This window comes from Harpia harpyja, chromosome 1 (assembly GCF_026419915.1).
Source record: "Harpia harpyja isolate bHarHar1 chromosome 1, bHarHar1 primary haplotype, whole genome shotgun sequence".
NCBI classification, from domain to species: Eukaryota; Metazoa; Chordata; class Aves; order Accipitriformes; family Accipitridae; genus Harpia; species Harpia harpyja.
Window position 1 is genome coordinate 32,325,276 of NC_068940.1, and position 18,901 is coordinate 32,344,176.

General features: G+C 36.1%; 1 protein-coding gene across 3 annotated transcripts in view; it reads left to right on the top strand.

Moving 5' to 3' along the window:
* Positions 1 to 18,034, top strand: part of DIDO1 (death inducer-obliterator 1) — a 56,482-nt gene extending 38,448 nt beyond the window's left edge. For all 3 annotated transcript variants that reach the window (XM_052785779.1, XM_052785770.1, XM_052785762.1), the window contains exons 9-17: positions 237 to 396; positions 1,099 to 1,215; positions 1,445 to 1,552; positions 1,895 to 2,030; positions 2,159 to 2,705; positions 3,573 to 3,726; positions 4,454 to 4,543; positions 5,229 to 5,424; positions 12,851 to 18,034. In XM_052785779.1, the coding sequence (XP_052641739.1) occupies positions 237 to 396; positions 1,099 to 1,215; positions 1,445 to 1,552; positions 1,895 to 2,030; positions 2,159 to 2,705; positions 3,573 to 3,726; positions 4,454 to 4,543; positions 5,229 to 5,424; positions 12,851 to 16,245 (4,903 nt within the window). In that variant the 3' untranslated portion in view covers positions 16,246 to 18,034. The remainder of the gene's footprint in view (positions 1 to 236; positions 397 to 1,098; positions 1,216 to 1,444; positions 1,553 to 1,894; positions 2,031 to 2,158; positions 2,706 to 3,572; positions 3,727 to 4,453; positions 4,544 to 5,228; positions 5,425 to 12,850) is intronic.
* Positions 18,035 to 18,901: the final 867 nt, after the last annotated feature.

Consider the following 18,901-nt stretch of genomic DNA (forward strand, 5'->3'; position numbering starts at 1 on the left):
CCCAAAGGCTGTCTTCCATGGCTGCCTGTGGGCAGTAGTGAAAGGTTGCCGTAGTTCACAGTTCAAGGTCCTGAGACAGACTTTGGCCTTGAGATCTCTTTTAAAGGAGTCTTGAGTCCTCACTGAGTAAGGAGGAGCCTAGGTTAGCTTCTTCCTCTGAAAAGTTAGTTTTTATGAATGCTACCTGAAGATTCATGCCTAACGTAAATGCACGTACCCTCTTTTGTTTTTAACAGAGTCAATGATAGCGATGATCTGGTCATGACAGAGAGTGAAGTAGGGAGAATAGCACTCAATATTGAAAAGGAGATGTTTAATTTGTTCCAAGTTACGGACAACAGATACAAGAGTAAATACCGTAGCATCATGTTCAATCTCAAGGACCCCAAAAACCAGGTTTGGAATTTCCTTAAACAGTAAACATATACTGAAATATACTTTTGGTTTTTAATGATATGTCAAACTCTACTCTCAATGTTGAGAGTTTCAAGATAAAGACTTATGAATTGTACTATAAAAGATTATTATAAAGCCATTCAAATCTTTAAAATTTTTTTTTATCCAAGTAGGAGTTCAAAGTCTATGTTAGTTGGTCATGTGTATGTATTAAGTTTGGGCATTTGGTGTGAAATATTTATTTACAGAATGGCTTTCTTAAAATAAATACAGATTTTACTAATTTCTCCTCTTGCGACGTTCTGTAGCATGTTTTGGATACTGCCCATGTACGTGATTATATTTATGCTTTAAAAGAAAAAAACAATGCTGATACAGATGAAAATATTCACTAGAGAACACTTGAAATTTTTTTTTTTTTTTTAATTTCTACAATAGATATGAAACAGTTGTTCAACTTCTGACATTCCTATTCAGTTATATTGATAGTTATTGATGATAATGAGGAAAATTCATCCTTCGTGTTTATTTCCTCCTTGTTTTCTGGTTGCTGCACCTTTCCAAATTTGCTTATAAGTAGTCAATATTTTTAATAGGGAATTAAGAAACTAGAACAAGTTTTGCCTATTCAGCACTGCAAATCTTGTTAGTTACGCAAGCAGGTTCTCTTCAGCATGGCAACAAAGTTTGTTTTGTTTTCAGGGACTTTTTCATCGTGTCCTTCGTGAGGAAATCTCACTGTCAAAACTAGTGAGAATGAAACCAGAAGAACTTTTATCTAAAGAACTGTCTGTATGGAAAGAGAAACCAGCTAAAGCAGTAAGTAACATAATTTTCCCTTATGTCCTTAGATACAAATTAGGAGTGAGTTTGCCAACCTGCACCACCCATATTATGTTAACGCAGTGTTTTCTTCATAATGAAATACTAATAATGTTCAGTTTCAATATGCTTTTTCTCTACCACCAGCCAAATGATAACAAAGTACAGAATAAAATTATAAAATAAATATGTGGACTTTTTACGAAACTGGTTTTGTTTCTTTCAGATGATAGAGTCAAGAAGCAAATCTCATGAAATCAAGAAAACAACTGTAAAACGGGAACATATACCAGTTGTAAATATGGAAGATTCTCCCCCAGTGTCTGATTCTGATGTAAGTACTGGCTGTTGCTTCAGCATGAAGACATCAAGGGAGATAAATGGTAACTAGGGCCTCAGATTTTTCAGCAGAAGTGCAGATTGTTTCAATGAACTGTAAGGATGTTGTTACCTACTATAAGCATTTTTCCTTTTGGTTTGAAGGAGTGCAACAACAAAATGATAGGCATATTTTGCATGCAATTCTAAAATGCTGTGTATTTTTCAGCTCTTGCTGTCAATTTACAGAGAAATCTTTTATTTCTGAACATTTAGAACATCATGGAGTGAAATAAGGACAAACATTATTTGACAACTCTATTTTTTTGAAAATTTTTTTGTGTTTATTCACTTTCAGGAGCAGCAAGAGTCAGCCCGAACTGCACCAAATTTAAACAGTGCTCCTTCTCTAGATGTTTTTAGCAGTATGTTGAAGGATACAACAAGTCAACATCGAGCCCATCTTTTTGACCTGAACTGCAAAATCTGTACAGGTATCTACAGTGCTGACTTCGTGCAAAGTAAAAGAATTGTTATGTTAAGCGTCTTGTTTGTTTATTTGTTTTTTCCAAACTATTTCATTGTTAAATTGTAATCAAAAGCTTTTGAAATAAATTTATAGGTCAGATTTCAGCATCTGAAGATGAAGTACCACCTAAGAAGATAAAGTCAGCAGCTCCTGTTAAAAAGGTGGAGTCGAAATCAAAACCAGAAGTTCAGCCAAAGTACGAAAGTTCTGCACCAACCCCAACAGCAGAGCCTGCCAAAGAGGCCATCTCTGAAAATGCAATGGAAACTGAAGTCGGACCAGTAGCAGAAACAGTTTCTCAGTCAAGCGTAGAAAGAACTTACATTCCTACAACCCAGGGCCATAATAATACAGATTCTTCTGTACCTGAAGAGGCTTCTGCTTTTTCTGCCTCTTGTGCTGGTGGAGTTGTCACAACCGTAACAGTTTCTGGCAGAGACCCTCGGACAGCAATGAGCAGCTCCTCTGGTATTGTGACGCCAGCCCTGCGTTCTGGTCCTGCATCTGACAAAGTTTCAACAGGGGAAACAAAACAGGAAACTTCAAAACCAGTTATGACTGTCCCCAAATCAATATTAACAAAACCATCATCCTCACCAGATCCAAGATACTTAGCAGTTCATCATTCACCCAGTATCAAGTGCGTATACTTAATAGTAAGCCAAGCTACCAAATGTTTAATGTGGTTATCCTCAAAGTCCCATGTCCTGTTCCCCTCCCCCCAGTCAAAAGGCATGTTCCACTTTAAAGTTCAGGTAGCCTGATTCAGATTTTTAATTTACCATCATTTACCTTCTCTCGTTGGTCAAATTTTTGGAGCATCAGCATATGGTGACAGCAAAGATTCTACAATGTGTTTCAGCAGATAAATAAAACTTGAAGGTATTATGCAGACTTAGAAGTCTGCACGTACGTTAATATATAGAAAGCGAGTGTATGTGAGAGATGGTTTAAAGGCATTTCCAGATTTTCATCCTATATTAAAATACTGTTACATCTCAATTTATGAATTAAAATTAACCAATTGCTCAGCTTGAAAGGAAGTGGAGTTCTTTCATATTCTGGGTGTGTACAATAGTAAAAATAAATACTGCAAAGTATATCCCTATGAAACTGCAGTTAAAAGGTTTTCGTTTATATCAATTTCTTTTCCTTGAGAATCTCTTTCAGATGGGTATTGTTGACTCAATTAGTGGGAAGTACACAATTCAGAGTAGTGTGTTACAGAGTCAGAATCACAATAGTTATAGTGCTAACCTAATTTTATAAAAGTCATATCTTTTGGCATCTTTTTGCCTGTGTGCAGCTACAAGTTTATTTTCAATTACTCTTTGCTTTTTTCAATAATACTGAGTTAATGGAAAACATTAACAAAGCATTTAGTAAAAATTCTGTTATTCGTTTAAAATAAAATATTTGGTGAATAGGAGGAGGGAAGAAAAGTGAAAAAGAAGGGACCATTCTCGTTTGTATTCTGTAACCTTTCTGTTTTGGATTTGTTTTGCAGTGTTGCAGAGCCACGCTCACCTCAAGACAGCGATACTTCCCTCTTTCTCTCTCGTCTCAACACCATTTGGAAGGGATTTATTAACATGCAAAGTGTGGCCAAATTTGTCACTAAAGCATATCCTGTCTCCGGGTGCTTTGATTATCTTAGTGAGGTTAGCACTGACATGTTTATGTATTTGGAATAAATCTGTACTGCAGTTCCTGTTGCTAGAAAGGCTGGGGTCAGTATATTGTTATATTAGAACTGTCGCAGTGGTAAATGGCATCCCTTTAGTAATGGGAGGGTGTATGTTCAACTAATGAGACAGTATAAAGGTTTGCGCTAAAACAAATAAGCTTTTCTTTCTCTCTTTTTCTCTGAAGTGCATTTTACGTGACTGTTAGGAAGTTTCAAACACAAATGTGTGGTTTAGGACTTTTGTTAGTAGAATTGGTGGTTCTTTTTGGTATTGCTTTTGCTAAAATGAGTTTCACTGTCCTCATGATGGGAAGCTCACTAGAATTCATGTGACTTGTAGTCATGAGTGCAGCATTTCCTGAGAAACTGAAAGTGTGGAGAAAATCTGCGTTTCAAATAGCAGCTTCCCTATAAAAACAAAGCCAGTAATGGGCATACAGAACTATTAGACATTTTGCTGCTATCTTTGGGAGTGCCTTTTCTGTTTCATGTGTACTGTTAGCCTTTTGGTAACATGCCATAATGAAACACCATGAAATTTAGAAATAGCCTGTCTGACATTAGAAGAGTATGTATGAAAGTTTACTAAAATATAATAGTGCATTATCCACTAGGCTACTGGGATGGGGCAACCTGCACTGCTTTTAATCATTAGTCTCTTTTGGTTTTTCTCATACTACCATGTAATACTTCTTGTTTAGGATTTACCAGATACAATTCATATTGGTGGGAGGATCTCACCGAAGACAGTCTGGGATTATGTTGGCAAACTCAAATCTTCGCTTTCTAAGGTATTCACTTAAAATCCTTTGCAAAACCCAGAAGAAAAATACAGCAATATAAAACGACAACTTTATTATAATATAAATTAGTAACCAGCAAATACTGACATAGATCACACCTGGAAAACTACTGACACTACTTATTCCTTTGAAACTTTTCATTTATTGAAGAAACATGGTTTTGAGCTGCAGAACCTCTTGATACCTCTCTCTCTCGCATAATAGTTAAATCTTCATACTATTTATTCATTTTTATGATTGAACATAAATAATCTGTTTGTTCAGTATTGAGGATTGAAATTCAAATTTTAAAGAAAAGGAACTTATAATTTAATATATATATGCAATAGATTTTACTATTAAAAACACTTCAGAAGTGAAAAAATGATGCACAGTATGGAGATATAATCATGAAACTAAGAATTTTCCATTTCTTTCATATTAATTTGAGCCTCAGGATGTTTAGTTTGATATAAGATACACAAGTAATTTGTATTTCTGAAAATGACAAAGCTAATTCTGTTTTAGTATTACAAATTGAACAACAGTACTCTCTTAAAGCTAGAGCACTGCCTTGAAAACATAGTTGGAGCGATAAATGTACAATTTATTTTTACCTTGGCATTTGCCCTTTACCATTTTATTTGCTGGTATGTTGCAGGTTGAGTTTTTCTACTTTGCTTTTGTATTACAGGAATTGTGTTTGATTCGTTTCCATCCTGCAACAGAAGAAGAAGAAGTTGCCTATATCTCTCTCTACTCCTATTTTAGCAGTCGTGGTCGTTTTGGTGTTGTAGCTAATAACAACAGACATGTCAAGGATCTCTACCTGATCCCCCTGAGTACTAAGGACCCAATTCCTTCCAAACTCTTGCCCTTTGAGGGACCAGGTAAGCACAAAACAGGGGAGGTTAAATGCTAGGTAAAATCACAAAACAAAAATCAATCTGAGACAAGTTGTTGTTGAATGTTTAATGTAAGCATTATTAAATTTTTTTAATATAAAACCAATTTTAAAGTACGTAAATAGGGGAAAAATTGGAAATCCAACTCTGTTCAGGATAAAATTGTCTGAAATTTACATAGGCTTTCCAACAAGATGCTTATATGCTATTAGGAGGATGAGTTTACCTGTAAAATCAAGTATGTGGAACAGCCACTATATTGGAAAAAAAAAAACCAAAACCAACAAAAAACCCCCACCCTATCTTCAGCAACCCATAAATTCACAAAACCTAGGCCCTTAGAAGCCATTTAATCGCTTAAATCAAGCAGGACATTTAGCCCACAGAGGAGCCAAGAAATCTATGAAGACAAGGTAATATTTATAGTGGTTTCACTACATTGTCATTGTCTCACGCTTATTATTATGCTGTATGTGCAGTATGGTGCACAAGGTGTTTGAAATTTTTTGTTCTAGTTGGAGCAAACTCTAGCCAAATCACTGACTTCTGAAAATTAGTTTGTTGGTGGGGAAAGGGATCCACATTCCTTAGGGTTGGTATAGGCAGGTTATATTACAATCTTCTATTTTTAGATAAAATTACCAGTAGTCACGTTTGGCTTGAGATTGCTCCATGTTTGTTCATTGAACATGGTGACAGAAGAACTGAGAATGAATTCAGCCCTGAAACACCCTTCTATTACAAAATTTGAAGTCGTCTTCATCTGAGAATGGAGGAGGTGCATATGCTTAGTTTCCAAATAAGTACCTGGGCTTTTGTATAAAATAACAGATTGAGAAGCTGAAGAACTACAGGTTACAACGAAGGTAATACTTCATTGTCACAGCAGTGGTTTGGAAAATATTAAACGGTAGGTATGAAACAGCAAACATGCAAGGAGCTGGCCTTTCTGAGAAGCTGATTCTCTTCAAATACAAGTTTAGGACTAAACTCAATAAAGCATTCTCAGGCCTTATATGCAGGAGCAACAGTGTTTGGGACAGGTTTTCATGTGTTAATGGCATATGACTTCAACAACAACAACAAATGATACATCGTTAGTTAAATGCTCTCCCTTCCTCCATGAGATTGCAAAGCGCACTTGCTCTGCGTCCTCAGACAAGATTTTTCTCATACACCCCAAGTCTGTCTTATCTGTCCTTGAACAGTGCACAGTCTAGGTAATTGTTTTTAGGCTGTAGCCAAAAAGGCAGGATTATTACTATCTAAATTATAGCAATATAGCTATAATTGTTGAATCTCAGCACCTCATAGTCTTTAACTTACTGAATTCTTGAAAGATAGGCAAAACCTGTTGTTCCCATTTCATAGCCAAGAAGTGAAAACACTAAGTGCAGAACACTTTTGGCACAGGCATGTAGGCAAAGAGTCTTAACTCATGGACTGGTTTTTCCAGCCAGAACAAGAGAAATACCCTCCTTTCTGGACAGTAACACAAGAATGGGATCGGCCATTGAATCAGCTGTAAATGTTTGCAGTGTTTTGCTGGACTAGTAAATAACCTGCTTTAGGGAGGCACTTAGCTAATTGTTGCCTACTTGCATTCCTGTGGAAATACCAGCCTTCCTTTTTCCACTTGTTTTTTCTTTTCCATCATAGGTTTCATTTCAAATGAAACTCTTATCTTAGCTTGGAGGTTGGCAAATATAGACAAACTCATACTAAGTATTAGTAGAGAAATTTGTAATATCAGCCCGGTTTTGCTGAGTTTCAGGTGCAGAAGTTGTTAAAAACTGGAGGGTGTTGCTCAGAAGAAATGTAGTTATCATTTGCAGGTGTTGTTCATGGAGGCAAATTTTATGAGTCAGATTTTCAAATTGAAGGCAAAGTGGATTAAAGGATAGCAATAGAAGCAAGGTTCCAAAGGCAGAGAGGCCATATGATATAACAGTTTCACAGAAGATCCACTTAGGCTTCTGCCATCAATTCACATTTCTTGGAAACTTCTGTAGCAGCCTTTACCTCATGGTTGTGCTAAGTTGTGTTCATATTTTAAAAACAGATCCAGTATGGGGGAGGAGGGGGGCAAAAAAATCAGGTAAGCTGTTTTTCTGTTTGTGTATGTATAAAACCACAGCATAAAAGACATGTAATCCATACTTTTTAATGGCATCTGATGGAATTTACCGCTCTTTTTTCTTTCACAATCAATAAATATATTTTATGGAAAGTGGTCATTGTCTCCTTAAATTTAATCGTGTACCTTCAAATAGAGTTTAGCAAGGACTCGAAAAGCATTACGCTTTAGATAGCTTAAGATGATTTGATAAATACGACTGGGGGTGGGGGGAGGAGGAGGGAGAGGACAATAAAACCCTGCCACTCCAGAAATCCTAGTTAGAAGATATTCCAGCTGTATCAACCAGTTCCATCAGGCACATATGGATTATGAATTTCTCCTGTTTTCTGATGGACTGGATTTGGAACACAACTGAGGACTTCTGAACTGCACTAGTACCTACAAGATCTACAAAAAACTTTGACATGAGTGATTTAAAAACAGAGGAAAATGGAAGGTTATCCAGATTTATACTTAATTCATCTCAGACATTTATTAGCAGATTTTATGTATCAGTGGGCTCTTCTGCATTGTCTTTTTGCAATGGTTTACTGTATGTGAATTTACCTGTCTGTTTCACATACACATTTAATGTTATTTAGCACTTTCATCTGTAGATCTCAAAGCACTTTGTAAAAAATAGTATAATCAGACTTAATTACCAACAGAAAGTGATTTATTGAGGGATTTAGTGGCAATGTTGGGAACGTAGCAAGTATCTTGTATAGTTAAAATAAATTAATTTTAATAAAACAGCTATATATCAGCAAAGGATTCCACAAATGTTGATATATCTCTTTTGGTAGTTTACAATAGGAAGTGTGTTTCTTCTTCAAGTACGAAGGCATGAAATCTCATGCTGTTTAGAATGCTCTTAAGAACTGCAACAAATGGAACAAAATTTTAACTACTCTGAATGGAGTTAGGTGTCTTCATCTCAACAGATATGACTATGAAAAGTAGCAGTAGTAGAAGAACATAAAGCATTATGGACCTTTTTTTCTATGCCAGCCAATTCCATTCAGCGAGGGTACCTTAATGTGCAGCACTGTTAAAATGCTGGAAGTGATCTACATCCCTGAATTAAGGGTGCACAAATTTGGTCATAGTTGTCAGTTGCTCTCATGATTAATTGGGACAAATATTTAAATGGTGTTGATAAAATTTAAAGAATATCTTGTATTGGTCTCTGCAGTTTAAAAATGTACACCATGGGTATGCTTAGTCCATTCCTGTGGTTTGGTCATTGAGGTACAGAAATTAGGCATGTATCTTTAATTGTACAGGTAACTTCTTACCACCTGATGATGATAGGGAAAGATGTGGCCATTATATGCATAAATATGGTAAAACTAATGTAATGAAAAAATGTAATTAAGGGGTAAGAAAAACAAACATTCATCCAATACCAATATTTAGTATATCCTGTTTTAGTGGCTTTAGTTACAGGATGTAACTCAATAAAACCAGCATGTGGACTTCAAATACATAATAGAATAATAACTATTTTATAAATAATTTAGCACTGAAAGCTACTAACTCTGTCGACACAGCTTGCAGCACTTTTAAAATGCTTGCTTGTGAGAGACAGTCATTGAGCAATAGTTGGAGACTGCAGCCAACATTTTTGTTATTATCTAAAATTAGGCACTTAACCTATTTATGGATATTAAAATAGAATGGGACTGACCTTTGAAGTGCTGGTCTAGCTGTATTTTTCCATTCAAAAGAAGCATTTAGTATTTGATCACTTCGAATGGAGTGAATGTAGAAGCCAGGTTAGGCATGACTTCTAATATTTGTGTAAAGTTACAGTATCAAAATGTAAAATTTTAATGAATTTATTCTATGATGACTAAACTTAAACAGATTAAATTATAACTAATGTTATTAACTTACTACTGGAATTCATTGTCTTGAAAGTGTATTAAAATTTTACTCTATTTTAATTAGTGACTTGATCTCTGTTTTTTACAGGGATTCAAAACTGATTTTTCAGTAATTGCTGTTTATTAGGTATCCTGTCTGATGGATTTTTAAAACCTGTTTAATTAATTTAATTAACCTGTTTTAAAACCTGTTCAATTATTCAGTGTTTGAGAGTCATTGTGACTAATTGCATAAATCACAAGTCTCTGCATAAAAGTAGATACCCAAAATGTTAACAACAGAAGAACAGCAAATGCCTACTAGGAGTTTTTGGATGAAGACCAATTTGTGAGATACTCTGCACTGGTCAACACTGACCAAATGTGGAGTCGTTACTCATATACTGATAAAGAAAAAATGTAAAGCAAATTTACACACAGTGAACCATTTCTAACTAATGAGTCTATTCTGACTATAAATTGTGAATGGTTTTTTTTCCCCAGTTAAGTTATCTTACTTTTGAACTATGCCTTGATCTTATATATTAATATAATTTCATTTAAAGTAGTAAATTATTGTGAACAGAACTGCTAGAATTGCTTTAAGCTGTGGGTGCAAATGACTATTTGGATAAGTCAAGTATTTATGTGGTCCTTTTTGAATAATCTTAGATTCACTGAAAATAATTATTTGTTCAGTTCCTGTCCTGCCTGCTTTCATTGTACATCTCAGCATCCCTCCTCCTCTTAAGAGGCAAATTTGTGCATGTACTGAATTATTAGCAAATCTTAGTTCTGGTAACGTAGCCAGTTTAATTTTCTTCCATTTCATGAAAAATGAAAGATTATTTAAAATAGCATGTCCAATACCCTCTTAACCACAGAACTATGTAAAACTTGACCACTAAACTGTGAAATAATATAAATTCCATTCTGGATCTAGAATGCATTCTACAGAATAACTGTTTTTCAAAAACTTTCACTCAAATTTAATTATTCTTGTTTCTCAACATAATTGTAATGAGAGCCATTCCTGATAGGAAATCTCAAGCAAATATTTTAGATTGGCCTCAAATTTTCATTATAATTTTGTCTGTTTTTTTAAAAAGACTATTTCTAGGGAGTAACCAGACTTTGCTGGTTTCTTCATTAAGTGATGAAAACAGTTTCACTGTACTGTTACCCATTACAATCAGAAGAACACAGAATTTTAGAGGAGGGTTTTTTCCCTCAGTTGTCAAGAGATCTCATAAAACTTTGAAGTTAACTTATTTTATTTGAAAAATTACTGTCTTTGTCTTATTATCTGTAGTTCATTATTTGGAAAATAAGGTTTATATGGGATAAGATTTGAGCGTATGAAGTGGTGATTTAGGGGGACATTCTGTGAACAAAAGTTCTTGCTTAATGAAATATATAGCAAGTATTGAAGAGAAATAGTAAGTTTAAAACATAAAGCAGCTATGGTTTTGGTGTGTTATTTAGCAAACTGCAAATAATTCCTGCAGTATAGGCTTTCATTGAAGAGGAAATCTTGACTTAATTGGTTCTAATGCTTGGGCTTTCCCTTGCTATCAGTTCAGCCAAGTTTTCATCTTGTACTTAAGTAGGTTCTAACTGAATTTAGCTTAAGCTGTAAGAGTGATGGTATCTTCTCACTGACAAAACTTCATGTTTAAGCTAAAAATACACTAAACTCTTACTGATTTCTCAGTGTGAAAGAACTTAGAAAAGGTGAAGTTTATTAAACGTGAACATAAATTTAGGGAAACACCTGATGTAATTTTCTCATTAGAAGGTCCCCTTAAAACTTCAAATTCAGTTGTTTCAGCAAAGTAATGTACCTGTGAATGTGGTTTGCTAATGGAATATATCTGCAACTGTGGGGTTGGGGGTTTTTTGTTGGTATCAAAAGTTTTCAGTGCTAATAATTAGATATTTAAAAATTGTTCCTTAATGAGCAGTTGGTTTGGTTTAATAAGAACAAGGAACCTACATATATATATATATATATAAATATATATATATATATAACTCTTACTTACAGGATCGTGAATAGAAGGAACAATGTAGGTCAGAGTCTTCGCCTTACCATTTAACCACAGTGAATATTATCTGTTATTTTACAAATTGTTTTGTGTTTCTATATTACTGCTTCCTAGCTGAATGCAAATAATAACTAATGGCACATACAGGGGAAAGACACTGGTCCTCAAATGAGGACCTTTTAAAAGTCATTAGATCCAGAAGTTAAAAAAGCCTCTCTTTATACAGATTTTCTACATTTGCCACCAACTGTATGTTAAAGGGTTTATTCCCTGCCCTTCATTCTGGACATGTTTATCTTCCACAAGTGCCAGTGGGAACTGTGCATGTAAAAGGAAGAAATACAGTAACATGAAACAGACCTACAGACCTTTCCATTTTTCCTCTTTATCAGAAACTTTCCCGTCATTTTTGGATATACTTCTCCAAGGATTCAAGTCTGAAGCTTTCACAAAGGAGTAATTCTACTCACAATTTTTTTTTTTTTTTAACTTATAGAAAGGCCTACAGCATCAAACTGAATCCTGCAACTGAGGGTTTAAAGTCACCTTTCCCTCTGCATACCAGTTTCTTACCCAACCAACCATTTTCTTGCAGAGCAAGCAAACACACCCAGTGTCCCTTTCTCCCACATGCTAAACTCGTGTCTGCTTAAGCTCTCCTTTGCTTGTTTGGTATGTTACCAGGTTCCCTGCTTCTCTCAAGTTTTAAAATAATGTCTAGCTGGAAAAAAACAAACAAACAGGGAGTGGGTTACAAGCTTTAATACTGTTTCCAAACACAGTTTGTTTGAGATTATCTTTTTAGCAATTACTGGTATTTGTTTAACTTGGAGATAGACAAAATATTTATAGACTGGTGTAAATGTCAATGTAGTCTTTTAGCACAGATTGTAACAGAAATACAGTTATGAAGTTTAGCCCAGGTTTTCTCACTTTTCAGTATCTCTGTGTATACAACATATCTGCAAACTATTTAAAAGTAAATACATGATTTTTCAGGGGGAGAGGTAGGGGTGGTTGAACAACAACAAAATGGTGTAACAATACAAAAAATATAAAAACTTGCTTTGGTTTTGAACACTTGCAGAGACCCTTTTTAATAATCATACCTGTTGCTGCAATCTTTTATTAAAAATATCAAGGAAGGAATTAAAACATTTCTTTACTTATATACAAATATATATAAAAAGTAAAGAAATATTAGATGCATATGCTTATGGACTAATGAAAATTGCTAATAGGTCATCTAATGGAATTTAGAAAAACTGTTATCTTTTTGACTTTTGTAGCTGCCACTATCTAAAATAATAAGTTTCTACTGAAAATGTAATTATAAATCAGTTTTTTACATATACAATCTTTGTGTTTCCTTTCAGGTCTTGAGTCATCTCGGCCAAATTTAATTCTTGGATTGGTTATCTGTCAGAAAGGAAAACGTACTGCCACTGGCATTGAAACGGAAAAGATAGAGGAAAAGCGAAGCAGAATTCAAGCACATGAGGAAACTGAAACATCACTGTTCTCTAAAGGGCCACTAGCTGTTTTGCAAGAGAAGAAAACTCCGAAATACACACTTTATTCAGGAGATTCAACCGTAAGTACAACACCACCTGGATCTCCTCCACCTCCACCCCCACTTCCCGTTCCGGACACCTCAGCAGTTACACCTTCAGTATTAAAAATACTGTCCTCAATTAAAAGTGGAACCACAACTACTGTAACACCACCCATTTCAACTGCTGCTTCTGCAAGCGTTTCTGCTACGCAGTCTTCATCCTCAAAAACTGCCACTCCTCTGGAGCACATCCTGCAGACACTTTTTGGGAAAAAGAAAACTTTTGAGCCTCTTGCTAAGGATTCCGAAACTGTCCAGTCTTCAAATCAGGAAGGTCAAGGTGCTGCTGATGGAGGAATGTCAGCTGTTCCTCTGTTAGATCCCATTGTGCAACAGTTTGGACAGATGTCAAAAGACAGAGCTATAGAAGAGGAGGAGGATGACAGACCATATGATCCTGAAGAAGAATATGGTCCAGAGAAAGCTTTTGAAATGCAGACTGGTGAAAGTGAAAAACGATACAATGTGGAAAAGCCATCTAATACAGCAGAACTAGAGGATGAGGCCTACGATCCAGAAGATGAAACTATCTTGGAAGAAGCCAAAGTTAATGTTGATGATTTACCTAACAAAATGTATACAGACACTAAAAGCAATTCTTCGGAAACATCTGCTTCATATGTGCCTGATCTATCTGCATCCTCATCCTTGGTAGAACAGCAAAAAATGTTGGAAGAATTAAACAAACAAATAGAAGAACAGAAAAGACAACTAGAGGAACAAGAAGAAGCCCTCAGACAACAAAGAGCAGCTGTTGGTGTTTCAATGGCTCATTTTTCAGTGTCTGATGCTTTAATGTCACCACCACCAAAATCTTCCCTAATAAAGACTGAATTATTCCATCAGGACCAGCAAGCTACACAAAAAGTAGATTTACCTTCATCTTTAAATCAGCAAGCACAAGTTTTAAACCAGGGCTGTGACCCAAGGCAGAATAGAGATCCTCGACAAGCTAGAAGAATGGCGACAGAGACTAATGACAATGTTGATGCTCGAATAAAGCCACAGGTGGTACAGAATGAGATATCCACAAGAGAAAGTGCTCCAGCAAGTTTTCCAAATGCTTTGCAGAGTTCACTTGGTAAAGAAGACAAAACTTTAATTTCTGCTACTCAGCCTGGTTTTAGTGGTGATAATTGGGTTTCAAGTGAAAAGGCTTCTACGGCGTCCCAGAAAGAGGCATCCAATAGCAAATTTGAAAACACTGTTCAAGTTAATTTGGAAAACGTGAGTCAAACAGCTTCTGGAGAACCTTCTACATCCAAACCTTTACGTAAAGTGCTGCTTCCAACACCTCCAAATACATCTTTTCAGCCTAATTTCTCCACATCAAATGACAGTCAGTCTTTGCAAGATATGCATAAAGTATCATGGTCAAATGAGTCAAAGGAAGTAATGGGAAGGGATTCTTTTTCAAATACAATGTTTACTTCTCAGGAGAAGGTAGCTGGTCACTTTGAACCAGAGAGGGGTCTTTCATCAGTGCAATATGATGAACAAAGAAATCCTCAGTCTCATCAATTTGCAGAACAAACTGAAACTCCATCAGTTCAGAGTGAGGGCGGACCTTCCCCACAGCACTTTGAAGAAAACCGAGCTGGACCTGCATTTTCTTTGTCTGGGCAGAAGGGAGGGCCTCCACCACCACTGATGCTTAATGCACCTGGAGGACCTCATGGACCTAATTTTAGAGGACCAGCACCACAGTTCTCTGAAGAGCATGGTTCTCCAAATAATGATGGGCAAAGAGGACCTCCATCAGGAAGATTTGGAGGTCAAAAGGGTCCCATTCCTTCCTTATTTTCTACACAGCATGGACCACCATCTCTTTTTGGTGATAATAGGGGCCCTACCCCTTCTTATCATGGTGTTCCAAGAGGAATGTCACCATCTCAGTTTGAAGATCGGAGGGAGCCTCACATGGAACAAAGGGAATTCTCAGACACCCAATATAGTGAAATGATCAGGCCTCCAGGACAGTTCGAAGGACCAGACCCACCTCAGTTTATGGGAAACAGAGGTCCTTCGCCTTTTCCTTTTGGAGGTCAAAGACGACCCCCACCAGCTCAGTTTAAAGGACAGAGAGGAGGCCCTCAGTTTGGAGGGCCAAGAGGTCCAGCCCCGAGTCATTTTGGGGGACCAAGAGGGCCTCACCCAAATCAATTTGAAGGGCAGAGAGGTCCAGCTCCAAATCATGTACCTGGTCCAAGAGGACTTTTGCCACAGCCGTTTGAAGAACGGAGAGGGAGTCCACCACCCAGATTTGCCAACCAGAGAGGTCCAGCACCGCTTCAGTTTGGAGGACCAAGAGGAGCCACACCTGCACTGTTTCCAGAAGAAAATGAACCTCCTCCTTCTAGATTTCATTTCCAAGGTCAGTCACCACAAGGTATGAAGCCAACCCCAAGACCACTCCTGGACCTTCCAAGCCATCCACCATCCCACAGAAAAGAGATGTGGGAGGAAGCTGGACCATCCGCATCTCTTTCCAATATTTCTGGACAAGGATCTGAGTCGGAAGGACAGTGGTCAGCATCTGACTTCCGAGAAGGCAAAAATCCTGAATTTAGAGGCCAGACATTTGAAGGGAGACAGAGAGAGAGGTATGAGGGAGGAAATAAAGACAAGGGTTTAGATCAGCCAGAGCCTCAGCAAGCAGATAATCGACAAGGTAGACCCTTTGAGGAAAGACGAAGGGATCGAGAACACGGCAGACCTTGGGAAAGAGACCGTGGCAGAAACTGGAATAGAGACAGGGACTGGGAGAGACACAGAGACAAGGAATGGGATAAAAATAGAGACAGAAGCCAAAACAAAGATAGAGAGAAGGATTCAGAGAGGGCTAAAGAATGGGAAAGAAACAGAGACCGAGAGAGAGCAAGAACCAGAGAGAGAGAATCCTACAGGAGACGTGATAGGGAGCGATCAAGAAGCAGAGACAGAGATCGCGACAGAGAGAAAGACAGGGACCGGGATCGAAGCAGGGAAAAAGAAAGAGATCGAGAGAGAGATCGAGATCGTGAAAGAGAAAGAGGAAAAGATCGCAAAGACCGGAGTAAGAGTAGGGAAATTGGTAAAGAGATGAAGCCAGAAACACCGAAGGAAACTCAGAAACCAACAGAAACAGAAGCTTCATCTTCCACTAATCAGTCATAGAAATATGATTGATATTTCCCATAAATGACAGAATTTTACCACACAGCAAGGACTGAGTCAGCATCTTCTGTATATACTGTATATTCCCACCTTTACAAAAATGCTGTTGTAAAACTAGCCTTACAAAATGTACTGATAACTTAGCAATTTTTGAACAACTGTGAATGAAAATACTCAAATAGATAAAAGGCAAGAACATATTGGACTTTCACTTGCTGCATTTTGTGCATAATGTTTTTCTTATAAAAATTCACAGCGTTACCTGTACTGAAATTTTGTTTTTCTACTTGCATCTTTATCTTAAAATTTCCATTTACAGTACAGAAATGGAAAAAGTCTAAGAAGAGCATATTGCTTTTTAAGATTATAAAGTTATGTTTTCCAGTAACTTGAATTGTAATTTTATAAGAGAATTTAATCCAGACCTTAGGAGCCATACTTTACATCTCATTTACGTGATATTTTGGTGTCAAAGTTGTTCCTACAGCACACGCTTTAAAAAAAAAGGAGTCCAACGTTGCCATCTTGTTTATTTTACAACGGAAGAGTCGTGTGTATTTAGGAAAAGGCTGCAGAAGAACAGTGTTAATAATTACTTGTGACTGATGGAGGATTTGAAAACGGAATGTTATAAGCTTAAAGTGCACTATCTTCCTTTTTATATACAGATATTTTGTGTTTTGGAATCCATCTGTTAAGTGTACAGCAAAGATACTAGTCGTACTCAGTTTTTTCATGAGGCTGAGGGGTTTTAAATGTTGCATTTTTACAAACCTGTAATTAAAGAACAGACAAGAGTAGCACCTTTATAACCAGCAAAACTTATAAAAACATCAGACATTTATTTGAAAAAGGCTAAGACTATAAATGAATTGGTATACCAAAGGAAAGAAGAAGTTGGTTAAATAGGCCACTAAATCTGTTACTTCAATTGAATTGATTTAGTGGAGCATTTTTTTGGTTTTGTTGTGTTTTGTTTTTGCAAAATTTTGCCATAGACTTAAGCAATGTCCCCATTTCATTGTATTTTTCATTCAAAAAGTGTTTTGCTCCTGAAAAAAAAAGTGTCACTGTTTTTTTGTTAGACCCTACTTAGTCTGGTAGTGTACATAAAACTTTCCACTGAAAAAGGTATAACTGCATTAAGCTTGAAAAGAAGAGTGGTGGTACTTCATGTTGTGTTTCCAGAGGGAAGTTTTTCACTGTGAAATACATTACATCGCTACTTTTAATGTATTCTTCAAGTACATAATTCTAAAGTATGAAATAAAACCCTGCTAATTTGTTTGACCGTGTAAATTAACAGTTGGGTAAATATTTTCATATTTTTATAAAAGAGTTTTGGAAATGTAAAATTAGATTCCTATAAACATTTGCATCTTGAAGACTACATTACAAGTAGCATGTATGCCATGTATCTCACTACAGATTTTACAGTTCCTGTTGGTGCATCTTTGAAGTCCTTACACATCAAGGATTTGCTGGTTGAAATGGTCATCTGTATTCTGAACCTGTAGACAAAATGTTAAAATGCAGAGAGGTGGTATTAAATGCAAACATCTACTATGGTGTAAGATTTTTTTCTTAATGAGATGTTTCTAATTTAAAGACATACATAAAAGTATGCAAAAAGTAAGTGTGTTTGTTTAGGTTTACTTGATAGAAATTTCTGTAAATTGTATTTTATATGGCAAAATATATCACTGTACATTAAAATATGGGACTTCACAGGTTTTTGTTACTGTAAGTAGAATAAACATCTACAGAGAACTGTTGTCCATTTCTTAAACCTGTATGTGTATATTATTTTTTAAATATTGCTACATCTGAACAAACCACAAGAGTCTGATGACACACAGCTTTCACTTCCTCATTGTTTAACGAAAGAAGATGTTTTGTAGGACATAACTACCAATCGATGTTTCATTGTAGGCATTCTAAAAAGCATATGAAAATCTGTGCTTATCATTTTTCTCTCAGTTCTAAAACATCCCCTAATTTATTCCGAAGGGGTTTTTTTATTTGAATTAGGAAGTTTGTAGATTTTACACAAAAAAAAATCTAAAGAAAAGAGAAAATATTAATTAATTTAGGTCAGCTTTGAACTTAAGAAAAACTCAGTTCACACCACTTATGAATTCCTTGACTTCACATTGTTACAAAATAGATGTGCGGCTTTTCATCTTCTAGGAAACACTCCTTTATCACAGATCAGTTTGGGAAATCTGATCACGATTTAGGAACAGTAAATGCATCCTCCCACAGAGGTTGTGGCAAAAAAACCAACAGCAAACAGACACTAATGACTTTATTTTTTTAAACCACAGCTTTATATAGTTTGTTATGACCTGGACTTGGATTTTGTAGCAAGGTTCCTGTGTTCTACACTGCAGCAGACAGTAAAAGCTAAGCTGAAAAGATCATAACAATTTAACTCCATTTAGAGACTAAAAATGGTACTGAATTGTTATCATGCATTGCAAGAAAGAGAAAAATAAACAATTCTCTGGCTTTGTTCAAACTTCTGATTAACATGAAACAACCTACTATTTTGAGCATTTATCTATGTTTGTACTAAGCTAAATTAACTTTCCAATTTTTTATGTAAAAGCCTCTGAAAGGTCTAGAACAATATAAGCAGAACGAATATTACATC